The 15,236-nt window shown below is 39.1% G+C and overlaps 1 protein-coding gene across 1 annotated transcript in view; it reads left to right on the forward strand.

The window, feature by feature from the left end:
• The first annotated feature begins 1,396 nt into the window (after positions 1-1,396).
• Positions 1,397-15,236, forward strand: part of LOC150080137 (uncharacterized) — a 193,249-nt gene continuing 179,409 nt past the window's right edge. The window contains exons 1-2 of the mRNA XM_090380625.1: positions 1,397-1,412; positions 7,384-7,528. Of these exons, the coding sequence (XP_090236751.1) occupies positions 1,397-1,412; positions 7,384-7,528 (161 nt within the window). The remainder of the gene's footprint in view (positions 1,413-7,383; positions 7,529-15,236) is intronic.

The raw sequence follows: 15,236 nt of genomic DNA on the forward strand, positions 1-15,236 counted from the left end.
GCTTGACAGCTCACTTATCGATACCCTGAAGATCTACAAGGTCAATCCAATAGTTCACGAAAGCGTTTCACAGGTATGTACATCCATGCTTGCTGCATCGCTGTTCATAATTCCATCGCAGTCCTGGGTGGAGGATCACAAGCTCGAACTGACCTTTTCACAGCATCCCAAAGATGCTCTATAGGGCTCATGTTCGGGTGAAGGTTGAGGTTATTCCATGGTTTTAAAATCTGTGGAATGCTCTTCGAACCATGTTCTGGTCACCATGGCTCTGTGGGGAGGCTCATTGTCCTAGTGGAAGAGTCCATTGCCTTGTGGGTGTGCGAATACCATGAAGGGATGAAGATGGTCTGCGAGGATGGACAGGTAACCTGGGCCATTGAAAGATGCCTCTAGACGTACTGGAGGTCCAAACGTGTGCCAGTTGAACATGCTCTACACTTTTGCCGACCGTCCACCTGCCTGAACAGTTCCTTGTTGGCATGAGGAGTGCATAGCTTCGTGCGATTTCTGCCAGATATGCACCAACTTCTCCCCAAAATAATTGAAAACAGGGTTCATTGGACCAGGAGACCCGTGTCCAATTATCAAATTTCCAGTGCCAATGTTCTTTCGCCCAGTTGAGGCGTAGAGTCCTGTGTCTGTTGTGCTTTTAGCAATGGGTGGATCGGTGGCTCCCATAACCTATTGCAGCTAATGATCACCTGATTGTCTTGGTGGAGACTTTTCTGGCACTTCCCTTGTTGAAGTCTGCGGTGATTTGTGCTACTGTCTATCTCTGATTGGTTGAAACAATGCGAGACAGACATCGACGGCCATGTTCATTTCATCTACTACCTTTCTCCGCCCACTGCGCTGTCCACGATGAGAAGTTATTCCAGAAATGGCGTATTCTCGATATACTATTGATACTGTCGAACTGGGACAGTGCAATTTCCCGGGCGCCCACTATTTTCCTCAAAGTCGATTAACTCACGACGTTTATCCATACTTGACATCGAATTACCTTGCAGTGTACCTATAGATCTGCTATGAGGTGGGTTCGTCCACAAGCGAGAGGGGTTACAGTAGTGTTGCCCAGGAACTAGGTATCTCATGCATTCTGTCCTTTCAGTGTATGTACCTATACCAGAAAGTGTTGAATTTTCATCCCTGAGAATGAAATGATTATATGAATAAGAAATAAATATGTTTAAAAAAATCACAATAACGTATAATATGCCCAGCCTTTGTCATCAGACTCAAACGCATCATGGGCGGGCTAATTTATCTGCACGGTGATTATTTATTTACTGTTATATTACTATAAATAAACAAACTATAATAATAATAATAATTTATTTATTTTTGATTGTATATTTAATAAAGTGAGCAGTGTCTATTGTTGTAATACAAAATGGCGGTGTGCAATGGTAAGATTTTACTGTTTATACATTTCTGAAGATATAGATTTTTATAAAATGTATTTAGTGTTATATTAGTTATGCTGACTGTAGTAAGGAAATATTATGTATATTTATTTTTGTTTTGCGCATGAAATAATGATAATTCCATACCGTAACAATTCACAAATTAATTCTTGAAATATGAGGTTTGAGATCCACGTGTACTACACGTGGGTTATGTTTGTTGACTTTGCATTTCCACAACCATTCAGAATTAATTGTGAGTGAATATTTTGTTCTCTCCGTTTCTTTAGTGGGAGAAGGAGCGAGATTCTTCAAATACTTGCACCACAGCGGTTGTAATCACCTGCGAATATATGTCTAATTGTCAGTCTCAAGGAATTTTTATGGGCTTTTTAAAAAAGGTGTCTGTTTTAGCATTAGCATTATTATAGGCATACGATGCAACAAAGTAAATTTATATTTATATAGCATCAGGGAAAAAAAAATCCCTCCCCACTTCACTTATCCATTCCCTCACTTTGAGTACTGAATACTGGCCAAATGGCCTGTATTCAGTACTCGAGGTGTGGTCTGACCATTGCCTTATACAAATGGATAATCACCTCCTTATTCCTACTAGTAAGATTCCTCTATATCATTGACAAAACGCAATGAGCTATCCTGGCATCCTCACTGCACTGCTTAGAGAACTTCATATCTGACTGTACAATTACCCCAGTTATTTTTCATTTTCCACTACCTTGGATGTAGAATTGCACAGTTGGTATGTTACCCTGGAGTTATTGCTACCCATATATAGTACTTTGCATTTATCAATGTTAAACTTCAGTTACCACCTCTCTGCCCATCTGACCAACTTTTCTAGATCCTGTTGCAGTAGCTTACCATCCTTACTGTCATTAACAACAATACAACCTTCACATCATCTGCAAAATTGGACATTAAGTCTGATATACCTTCATCAGTATCATTGATAACTACAGAAAATAACGATAGGCCCAACACGGAACCCTGGGGAACTCCACTAATAACATTAGTCCATGAAGAGCAGTGTCCATTAATTACCACTCTGTCTTCTCCCACTTAATCATCCTTTTATCCATTGTAGCAACTTGCCCTTAATGCCATATTGCTCCATCTTGTACAGTAGTCTTCCATATGCAACAGTATCAAAAGCTTTTCTAAAATTGAAGTAAATGATATCAAAATTATTTTTCCATCCAGTTCCTTTCTGCCCACATTACAGTATCCAGTCAAATTTATCAGACAAGGCTTCCCTTTAACATACCCATGCTGTCTGAACTATAATTGCAGGCTTGTCTAGATGATTCTGCAGTGTTTCTTTAACCAGAGACTCCATTATTTTCCCTGTTAGTTTAACAGAAGTTAAACTAACAGCACTGTAATTGCTAGCATCTTCCTTTGATCCTCATTGTGAATTGGCAATACATTTGCACTTCTCCAGTCTGTGAAGACCTCCCCTGAATCTAAGGATACTCTCATGATTATGGCTAAGGGTTTGCTTATTTCCTTTGCTGCCTCCATTAATATAATTGGATAGATTCCATCCACCCCAGGTGTCTTTCTTATGTTTAACTTCAACAATTCACCTCCACTTTCCTCTCAGTTATTACAAAGGCATGTAGCTCCCTATTAGAGTTTGATAAACTTCTGGCCTCCACTTTCCTACAGAATTCCTCATATGTGAATGTAGTGCAAAATACTCATTGTGTTTGTCAAGAGCAGGATCATCAACAGTCGAACTATTGATGTCAAGTGAACCAATCTGATTCATCCCAGTCTAGACTTTTTCTTTGCATCTTTTGCCAAAGCTTTCTCGTAATCTGCTTTCACTTGCCTAACCTCCTTTGTGACTTGATTACAGACTAGCTTATATCTACCATAGGCTTCTGTGTCACCTATTAATTTATACACATCACATGCATCTTTCTTCTCAGCCACAAGTCTCATGAGTTCATCTGCCATCCACAAAGGCATTAACATTGAACAGTATTTCTTAGTTGATTTGAAAAGCCTAGTAGCTTCCAAAATTATTTTCTTAAATACTTCCCATTTAGAATTTACTGTACGTACCATCATCAGTTGGTTCCATTGTATAGAATTTAAAAACTATCTAAGATCACAGTAGTCACCTTTATGAAATCAAAAATCTTTCCATTACTCGTGATGGTAATCATATCTTTAAGTAAATGTGACATCAGTACGCTGTGACGACTGCCACATAGTGGTTCTTTTAATTGCAGATTCTTAATGTAGGAATAATCACTGGTGATAATCAGATCAAGAGTATTACTCCCTCTGGTTGCTTCTCAAACATGCTGCTGTAGAAAACAGTTATCGAATAAATCTACAAAAGTCTTGCTTGTGTGAGTGACCAACTCACAAGTTTCAGTCAATATCTGGAAAGTTAAAACTCTTCCATTATAAGACATTTTCATTTACTGGCCCACTCTGTTTCTCTATACAGTTCATTGTACTCATCAGAGTCGTTCAGTCTATAACACGCTCCTACTCTCATTTTTGCTTTCCCAGTTCTTATGTCACACCAAACTGACTCAACATTGCACTGGCTATCCATGTGAACTGGATGCATTGCCTTATATTTATTGTTGGCTTCTGTCATTTGTTTTCATTCAGTATTTTTTCATTGAGTTTAGGAAATCATAATTAATAGATCACTGTTTTGAATTTAATAAAAATGTTAAAAATTTAATTTTTTATAATTAAAGGAAGTCTCACAAATGCCATCTGATTATCTCTGTTATCAATTACATAAATATATATTGAATGAAAGGAAATCAGAATGGAGACAGTGCTAATATAATGATAACATTTGGAAGCACCTTTGGAACATGATGCAGCACCCACTTTGGTAAGCTTTGGCTTATATAATTCAATTTTATTGTGTAATAAAAAAAATATCTGCCACTTGTGCATTTCATATTAACAGTATGCACTAGGTACCACTAAATGGTCGGCCTTATCATTTTCACAAAAAATGTCACGTCTTCTCTGTGCTCTCATATGCTTACACAAACATATATACCTACTCTCATTCTACAACTTAATGCACCCTAGGGCCGACCTGGCTAGCTGGGTGGGTAAAGTGCCTGCCTGGCAACCCAAAGGTTGCGGGTTCGAATCCCACCTCGGGCTTGGATCAGAGTAAATGCAAAAAACTTTGGGAGGTGCATAATACAGAAGCCGATGTGTCAACAACTAAAAAAAAAAAAAATGCACCTTAGGGAACCTACTATTAAACATAAATTCCTCTGTGACAGTATATTGGGTTCACTGCTGTTTGGAGAAGTCTGGCTTTAAATTGCACCAGAAACCAGAGGAATTCTTAAAGGCTTCTTCAATCAGGGCTGTGTTAACCAATTTCAGCTTGTGGGGGGGGGTGGGGATTTTTTTTTTATTATTATTATTTTATATTAATATATATGTATTTTATCCTTTTACTTATTATCTTTATCTATCCCCTTGTGATTAGATCCCCTTTAGAATAGCTCCCCACTTGCACATCTGACTATTAACTTCACAGAAAATTTTAGGTTCAAGGGGAAAGCTCTTAGATGTATTTAATTCCCTTCGGATAGGCTGGTACGTGGAACAACAAAAAACACACAAAGGTTATATATAAAATTCAGTTTATTGTACATATTTACATTAATACATCAAAACCAAAATGATTAAACTCAAACATATGACAACATGATCTAGTCTCATCTTCTTATATATATATATATATCTTATTAATGCATCAGTTAAAACCATTAATAACAAAATATCAATCCCTTTCTATTCCTTTACAAAATTCAATAAACTTATCACAACATTTACTTATCACAATGATTATTAACAGATATCACTTTTAATTCACTTCTAATTCCCATCCAAAACATATATAATTGTATCCTATCAAGCAATTATAAACAAGGCATCAATTACTTCAAATATTTTATATGTATGTATTCTCTTCCAAAATTATTTATGTATCTATTAACTTGCCCTGGCTAATGTCCTTCAGCACATATCCTAAAATAACCTATCCTTACAACTGAGTAATTCTTATACACAGTATCTTTTAAAAGTCCTGCTAATCAAATTTCGGGGTTCCTACAGTTCTTTGTGTGTATGAGAATACTTATGTAACTAGCCACTTACTTAGTTATCTCGAGGGGCTTTTCAGCACGTCCTTCATCCTTCTCATGGTGAACAGCAGGCCTATTCTATCTGGAACGCATCTCACAAACCCTTGGAAGGTTCGATAGGAGTTATCTGATTTGCTTCCTGGGACTCGGGTTCCTTTGCTCCTTGAAAGCGATTCATTTCATCTGGTCAGCATGTTTGTTCTCCTTTTGGTCCGGCTCTGGATTCTATCGGCTTCAGCACCATTTTCTCCTGGGTATCAGGCATCTTGTTTATTAACACGGGAGTTGATTCCTTCTCAATTATTGTGCAGACTCCTACAATGAGCTAACTTCACCGTATTCTGCTTTCTCAACTATTTTAGTTGTCTTCTGCTCTATACTGACAATACGTCAGGCTTCCTTTATTGTCCAACGATTTTTTAATTTTTCTCTACAGCACCTTTCTCCATTCCTTTCACTCCCTCCTTCAAAAAAACTCTGTCTGCTACTTCCTTACTGACGGATTGACTAACTGACTGACTGACTCACTGCTACATCTTAACTTAACATTTTAACTCTCCTCTGCCTAACTCTCTCCTTCCAACCTTTCACTCCTTCACTCAAAAATACTGTCTCTCTCTTCTCTGACCCCCTCTCAAAACCTTTTTCTCTCGTTTTGTTCATCTCCTCCCACATCTGGCTCCCGATTCTGCCACGCCTATTCTCAGTGACTTCTTCCAATCCTATATTCATTTATGGATTCCTTCTCATTTGATTTGTTAGAAGGCCTATACTCAGCCTGCCCAGTAGCACATGTTAACATACACCCACTTTTTACAATTCTACCAGATTTTCTCCCATACGGTGTGCCTTTAGATGTTTGCCGATTATCCAAAAAACAACTTTCCCCTCTCATATAACGCCTTTGTCCCCGTAGCGTTCTAAAACCACGAAAATCACATCTCGTGACCACAGCACCTATATTTGGAAACTTATGTGCTGGTCAAGAAACCACTTCCTGTTTACGACTGACTGTCTCTACTAAGTTCGACCTTGCATAAACCTTAATTTGCCTGTTGTTGTTGTTTGGACCCATGCCACTTTACAGTAGTTTTCTACTGTTTATTCCCAGCTTATAACAGAAGTTGATGGCTAATGGCTCTGCTTTTATCTCTTACTACCCATTAAATTTATATTCCATGCCGAAAATTCTTATTATTGAAATCAGATGATATTACTATCTTATTCACTAGCAGCAAGAATTCTTATTTCTTAATTAATAAAAACCAACTTATTATTATTTTTATTCTGTAAGATTTTTAATCTTACAAGCTGGTTGCAGTAGGTTTCCCTGAGTTATTCTGGGTTTTTCATACATATTGACTTGTGAATGCAGACTTATGTAGTCATAATATATATGCAACAAAGACAAAAGCAATTGATATACTATGACCAAAATTTCTCAACGTATTAAAAGTTCAAAAAAAGCAGTATCAGCATATTCTAAATACAATGTTATATACACTATAAATGCATTAGAAAAAATTTCATTGGCTATGTGGTCAGTTTAGGAATTATTATTTTGTTTTAAATATATAGAAGGAATGCTGTCATTGATATTAGCCACAATAAAAATTTCATCAAACTTTAGGGGAGTTAGAAGTTAAGGCTACAGATACAACTCTATGCTATAGCTACAATTTTTAGTGTCATACCCCCCACAAACCCACCTTAGGAACTGGATACATAACATACATTTATCTCTTCCAAACAAATTAATACAAATTTATTAATTTTCTAAATATTTTATGTTTTATTAGCCATTTTTCAAAAGTTGGATGGGGACTCTCCTTTATGTGAAAAAGTTAGTATTGCACGAAAGGTATATTTTTCAAAACTTCCTATACCTGATCGAAGAGAGGTAGTCATCAGTTGGCTGTGTAAAACCATTGAAGAGCATCCAAGGTAAGAAAATTGTTACATTATTTATAGAAGTTTTTACATAGGATATAAACACTGTTCAAAACAGTTATGCAATATTGTGATTGCAGAGCTGATGATTTATTATATAATGATCTGAGAACTAACTTAACAAGTACAAGGTAATTTTAGGAAAACATCATGAGTTAGGATTAAATTGAAAGTGTCTGCAATCCTGCCCAGACACAGTAGGAGAGAATACACGTTGAGAGCATCATGAATTAATTTGGCCCTGGCTGTGCAACATTCATGAGGTAGAATTTTTCTGAACATGGTATGTAGTAGTAGTAGTGGCATGTGATGCAAGAAAGCAAGTGTATGAGCTTATGCAGCATCAGCCAAAAAAAAAAAGAAAAATCACACCATTCCCTCCAAATGCCTGTCCAGTTCCTCCTTAAATTTATTCAACCTATTAACTTCCACAACGACGATGGAAGTTTGTTCCAGCAATTAATCACCCGCTGGCTAATGGCAAATTTCTGCACATCTATTCTACATCTGTCTTTTCTTAATTTGAATTTATGCCCTCTCAGGTGATTATTCTGAGCAAGTGGAAGGATCCAATCAGAATTCAGCGTGCTCAACCCATTCAGGGCCTTATGCACCTCAATCAGATCACCACGCAGGTGCCTAGTCTCCATCTGCTGCAATTTGCAGAACTTAAGCTTCTCTTGGTAAGAGGATCCCTTCATACCCCTCACCAATCTTGTTGCCCATCTCTGTACACGCTCAAGCAAATCTACATCCTTCCTAAAATGAGGCCTCCAGACCTGTATGCAGTACTTAAGGAGCGGCCTGACCATTGCCTTATACAGAGGGGCAATCACAGTTGGTACTTTTCTCTTGGGTTACTTCTACCCATATGCAGTACTTTGCATTTGTCAAGGTTGAACTTCAGTTGCCACTTCTTAGCCCATCTGCCCAAATTATCTAGATCCTGTTGCAGTAGCACACTGCCATTACTGTCATTAACAACCCTGCCCACCTTTGTATCATCTATAAACTTTGACACTAAGCCTAATATACCTTCATCAATATCATTGATAAATATACAAAACAACAGTGGACCCAACACCAAACCCTGTGGGACTCCACTAATAATATTAGTCCACGAAGAGTAGCACTCATTAATTACCACCCTCTGTCTTCTCCCACTCAACCGTCCTTTTATCCATTGGAGCAACTTACCCTTAATACCATTCTGCTCCAATTTGTACAATAGTCTTCCATGTGCAACAGTGTCAAAAGCTTTCCTGAAATCCAAATATATGATATCAAAATTATTTTTTGCATCCAGCTCTTTTGTAACCACATCATAATAACTAATCAAATTTGTCAGACAAGATTTTCCCTTAACAAACCCATGCTGTGTCTGAATTATTGCTGAAGTCTTGTCTAGATGATCCTGCAATGCATCTTTAACCAGTGACTCCATTATTTTACCTGGAACAGAAGTTAAACTAACTGGTCTGTAATTACTCGTGTCACCCTTCGATCCACCTTTGTGAATTGGGGATACATTTGCACATCTCCAGTCAGTGGGAACCTCCCCTGAGTCCAAGGATGCTCTTATAATTATGGCTAAAGGTTTGCTTAGTTGCTTTGCCACCTCCTTTAATATAACTGGATAGATCCCATCCACCCCAGGTGTTTTTCTTATGTTTAACTTGTTGTATGTGCTTGTTAAGAGGTGAGACTTTTTATAGGATTGGGATACACATTAAATACTTAAATAGAAGTTCAAGAAAATTTGCTGATGCTATTGAGGCAGTATTAGGTGGGTCAGAAACTGAGAGCTTAGGAGGGATACATAGAATAATAGATTAACTAGAGCCACGGGCAGAGGTGCTAGCGATTGGTCTGGGATTTCAAACTTGCTGTGGGTCATCATGGAACAAGTAAATACATGGCTGGCGATAGGGTAACTAAGAGTAAGGACAGGTGCACATATACTTGCATATTTTTTTTTTTTTTTTTTTTTTATGTGAACCCCAAACACGAGAGGTATTAGAACCTATAGTACTTAGTACCGTGCTTGGGTTGGAGGTTGAGAAGATGAAAGAAGATATTTGTTGACATTGGACTTGAACTTCTGTGGATTGTAAATTTCAGGAAATATGTATGAAGGAAGGTTGTTCCAGAAAACTGCAGTTGAATGAATAAATGAGGAAGATGAAAAGTTGGTTCTGTGGGTTTGAAGTTGGACAGTAAATGGATGTTGGTTGGTGGCAGCACGTGTTCGGACTGTTTTGAAAGAGAGAGCGGGAATTATAGAAGCCAATTCAGAAGAACAGTGCCCATGGAAGTATCTGTAGAAGAGGCATGCAGCAGAAATAGTGCGTCTGTGAGAAAGCGAGTGGAGAGACTCTGTTAGAGATGAATCATTAATTAACCTAACTGCCCTCTTCTGAATGGAATCAAGAAGCCTGAGAGAGGTTTTGGGGGCACCACCCCAGATGTGGGAACAATATTCCATGGCTGGGCAGATTTGCGATTTATACAGAGTGAGCAGCTGTTTGGAAGAAAAGTAACGCCGAGAGCGAAAGAGAAAACCAAGTTTTTTAGATGCAGAGGAAGCAATATTTGAATTGTGCTTGTGCCAAGAGAGATTAGAAGTCAGGGTAATCCCAAAAAGAGATATATCATTTTGCCTAGAAATTGGAGTGTCACTAAAGATAAGCATAGTAGCAGAAGAATCCTTTTTGTGAGATATAAGACAAGACTGAGTTTTAGAAGGATTGAAATCAACTAAGTTGTCTGTGTCCCACTTGAGAATTACCTGAAGATCGGCATTTAAGGAATTGGTAGCAGATTTTCGAGAAGTTGATTGAGCAGGACAAGGTTTCTCAAAATGGAAGTTGAATGCAACGTGCTATCATCGGCAAAACTATGGATAGGATTTCCAGTCAATGGATTAAGGTCATTGATATACAAGAGGAAAAGAGTGGGGGAAAGAACTGAACCTTGGGGGACACCGGCATTAGTGGAGAAGTTAGAAGACAGAGAGCCATCTACCATGACCCTCAGTCAGCGATCACAGAGAAAACTGGATAACCAATTACTAAAAACAGTTGGCAAACCATAAGATGGAAGCTGGTTTAGAAGACCTTTATGCCAAACACGATCAAAAGCCTTTGAGATGTCAAGAGCAACTATTTCTGTTTAACCGAACCTTTCCATTGAATTAGTCCATAAATGGGTAACATAAGCCAGAATATCACCGGTGGATCGACACTGATGGAATCCATACCGGTGATCGTTGATCAGATGGAAGGTTTCTAGGTAGTTTAAGAGTTGGCGGTTAATTGATTTCTCCATTAATTTAGAATGAGTAGAAGTAGTTGCAATGGGACGATAATTGGATGGGAGGAATTTGTCACCCTTTTTAGGAACTGGCTGGATATGAGCAAATTTCCAAGCAGAAGGAAAAACACCTTTGGTATAAGAAAGAGAAAAAAGGCGGCAAAGAATAGGAGTAAGTTCAGGAGCACAGGTTTTGAGAACAAGTGGAGAAATACAATCAGGACCTGAAGCTTTCTTAGCATCAAGATTCATCAAAATCCTTCTGGTATCCTTTTGATGGAAAACCACAGGAGGCATTGAATGGAGCGTGTTGGGAATGGTGAGAGGTGTTTTACCAAGATCATTAATACATGAGCTGGAAGAAAAATGGGATGCTAGCAGGTCAGCTTTATCCTTGGCTGAAGTGACAACAGAACCATCTGGTTTGGACAGAGGTGGGAGCAGAGATGGGCAAAAGTTGCGGCCAATAGCTTTGGCAAGAGACAAGAATGCTCGGCTACCATTAGGGCAAGAAGCAAGTTTTCTACTCTTAGCCTGTTCAAACTCTAGTTTGGACTGATTAATAACTACTTTACAATTGTTGCGAGCTTTGGTGTAAGCAGAAAATGAAACTGAAAATTAGAAACAAGCCAATTACAATATACAACATTCTTCTCTTGGACAGCCTTAGCAAATTTATTGGAAAACCAAGGTTTAGATAAAGGACGAGATTTTAGAGTGGAGTGTGGGATAAAGGATTCCATTCCTGCAAGAATAATTTCACTGACACGATCTGAGCAAACGTTGACATCAGAAGTTTGAAACAGTAATCCGACCAAGGAAAAGAAGAAAGGAAGTCTCGCAGGTAATCCAATTTTGCATTCTTGTAATGCCAAACAACACGAGGTTGGGAATAGCCATGAGATAAAGGATCCATTGGAGAAGAGACAATCACCAAGTTGTGATCTGAAGTGCCTAAATGACCTCTCACTTCGACCGTGTACTTAGAAGGGTTGTTTGTGAGAAAAAGATCAAGCGTATTGGCTGTATGATTAGGATTCTCTGGTATTCTTGTAGGTAAATGAAAATCTGTGCTAGGTCATTAGTAACTGCAAAAGCCTCAGCATCTCGACCTGCTGGGTCGGTGTGACTAGAAAGCGGAAGCCAGCCGGAGTTGTGAACATTAAAATCACCAAGGAAAGTTACCTCACTGTTAGGAAAGTTGGACTGGAGAAAGTCAAGTTGCAAAGAGAGGAAGTCAAAGAGCTCCAAGTGATTAGTGGAGTAGGGAGAATGGTAGAGACAACAGATGAATTTGACACAAAGAGGTAGAGAGATTTTAAGCCAGAGAAGATCAAAGAGAGGAGATTCCAAATTGCCAAGTCTCTGACAGGGAATATCACAACAGACATATGCACAAGTACCACCTTTGAGGCGAAAGGAATTATACAGCGAATAATTTGGGCATCTGAGATGAGCAGTAGTTGAATCATTAGCATTAGCATTAGCATTAGTAGAGGCATTTGATGCAAGAAAGCAAGCTTATGCAGCATCAGCCAAAAAAAAAAAAAAAAAAGTAACATAAATAAATAAAAATAACCACTTCCACTTCACCCCTCTGTTCGTTCGAAATACCTGTCCAGCTGAGCCTTAAACTTATTTAGGCTATCAACTTCCACGACAAGGGATGGAAGTCTGTTCCACCCACCAACCACCCGCTGGCTAAAGGCAAATTTCCGCACATCTATCCTACATCTGTCTTTCCTCAATTTGAATTTATGCCCTCTCAGGTGATTTTTCTGAGCTAGAGGAAGAATCCCATCAGCATTGAGCATGCTCAAACCATTCAAGGCTTTGTACACCTCTATCAGATCACCCCGCTGGTGCCTAGTTTCCAGACACTGTAATTTGCAAAACTTAAGCCTTTCTTCGTAAGAGAACCCCTTTGTCCCATTCACCAATCTAGTTGCCCTTCTCTGTACTCGTTCCAGCAGCTCTACATCCTTCCTGAAATGAGGCCTCCAGGCCTGTATACAGTACTCTAGGTGTGGCCTGACCATTGCCTTATACAAGGGAATAATCACCTCCTTATCCCTGCTAGAAAAATTCCTATATATCATTGACAATACACCATGAGCTACTCTTGCAGCTCGTCTGCACTGCTCAGAGAACTTCATATCTGCCTGCACCACCACCCCCAGGTCCCTTTCATTCTCTACCACTGTCAGTGTAGTACCACAGAGTTGATACGTTGCTCTGGGGTTGCTGTTTCCCATATGTAGTACTTTACATTTGTCAATGTTAAACTTCATTTGCCACCTCGAAGCCCATCTGCTCAACCTTTCCAAATCCTGTTGCAGCAGCATAGTGTCAGTAGTGTCCTTGACAACCCTGCCAACCTTCGTATCGTCTGCAAACTTGGACATTAAGCCTGATATACCATCATCAATATCATTTATAAATACAGAAAACAATAAAGGCCCCAATACTGAACCCTGAGGGACTCCACTAATAACATTAGTCCACGATGAGCAGTGTCCATTGATTACCACTCTCTGTCTTCTCCCCCTCAACCACCCCTTTATCCATAGCAGCAACTTGCCTCCAATGCCACACTGCTCCAATTTGTGCAGCAGTCTTCCATGTGCAACAGTATCAAAAGCCTTTCTAAGATCCAAGTATATAATATCAAAGTTATTCCCTGCATCCAGTTCTTTTGTGACTGCATCATAGTATCCAATCAAATTGGTCAGGCAAGACTTCCCCTTAACAAAACCATGCTGTGTCCTAGCTATAACTGAAGTCTTGTCTAGATGATCCTGCAGTGCTTCTTTCACCAGTGCCTCCATTAATTTTCCGGGAACAGAAGTTAAACTCACAGGTCTATAATTACTTGTGTCAGCCTTTGATCCCCCTTTGTGAATTGGGGTCACATTTGCACATCTCCAGTCAATGGGTACCTCCCCTGAGTCCAAGGAAGCTCTCATAATTATGGCTAAGGGTTTGCTTACCTCCTTTGCTGCCTCCTTTAATATAACTGGATAGATCCCATCCACCCCAGGTGCCTTTCTTGTGTTTATCTTCAACAATTTCTCCTCCACTTTGCTCTCAGTTATTACAAGATTCTCTAGCTTACTGCTAGAGTTGAATACACCTCTGGCATTCCCCTCGCTGAATAACTCCTCATGTGTGAATGTCGATGCAAAATATTCATTTAGTTTGTTAGCTACCCGAGCAGGGTCATCAACAGTTGACCCATCGATCTCAAGTGGACCAATCTGATTCATCCCCTTCCTTCTAGAGTTTACATAAGTAAAGAACTCTTTGCTGTTTTTCTTCGCATCCCTTGCCAAGGATCTCTCGTAATCTGCCTTCGCCTGCCTAACCTCCTTTGTAACTTGGTTACAGATCAACTTGTATCTATCATAGGCGTCCGTGTCACGTGTTAATTTGTATGTATCCCATGCATTTTTCTTCTCTGCCATATGCCTCATTAGTTCATCTGACAACCATTTAGGCCTAAACCTTGAACAATATTTCTTAGTTGGTATGTAAAGCCTAGTAGCTTCCACGATAAGTTCTTTGAATGCTTCCCATTTTGAATTTGCTGTTGGCAATATCATCAGTTGATCCCACTGTATAGAATTTAAATACTGTCTCAGTCCATTGTAGTCGCCTTTACGAAAGCAATACCCCTTCCCTTTACCCCTAATGGTAGTTACCTCTTTGAGTAACTCCCACTTCAGCACACTGTGATCACTGCCACCAAGTGGTTCATTTATCTGCAGATTCTTAATGCATGAAGAATCACTACTGATAATCAAATCAAGAGTATTACTCCCTCTAGTTGCCTCCCGAACATGCTGATGTAGAAAACAATCATCCAATAAATCCACAAAAGCCTTGCTACTGTGTGAGTGACCAGCCCCCAAATTCCAGTCAATATCTGGGAAATTAAAATCCCCCATTATAAGACTCTCTGATTTACTGGCCCACTCTATTTCTCCGAACAGTTTCTTATTATACTCATCAGAGTCATTAGGCCTATAGCACACTCCTACTCTCAATTTTGATCTCCCAATGCTTATGTCACACCAAACTGACTCGACACTGCACTGTCCAGCGATGTCGACTGGCTTCACTTCCTTGGATTTTATGTGTTTTTTAACTAATAGCATAACCCCTCCTCCCTTCCTATCCTGTCTATCCTTTCTGTAGACATTGTACTCCCTAAATTCCAGTTCTGCATTTCTTATATCTGTGTGACACCACGTCTCTGAAATCCCCACAATATCTGCCTTTGATGTTTTGAGCAATACCTCAAATTCATCAAATTTATTTACTAAACTCCTAGCATTGGTGTACACACAAGTATACATGCACCTGTTCTTTTTCTTAGCTACTCTAACAC

Source organism: Mastigoproctus giganteus, chromosome 9 (genome assembly GCF_048544385.1).
Source record: "Mastigoproctus giganteus isolate SK-2022 chromosome 9, ASM4854438v1, whole genome shotgun sequence".
NCBI classification, from domain to species: domain Eukaryota; kingdom Metazoa; phylum Arthropoda; class Arachnida; order Uropygi; family Thelyphonidae; genus Mastigoproctus; species Mastigoproctus giganteus.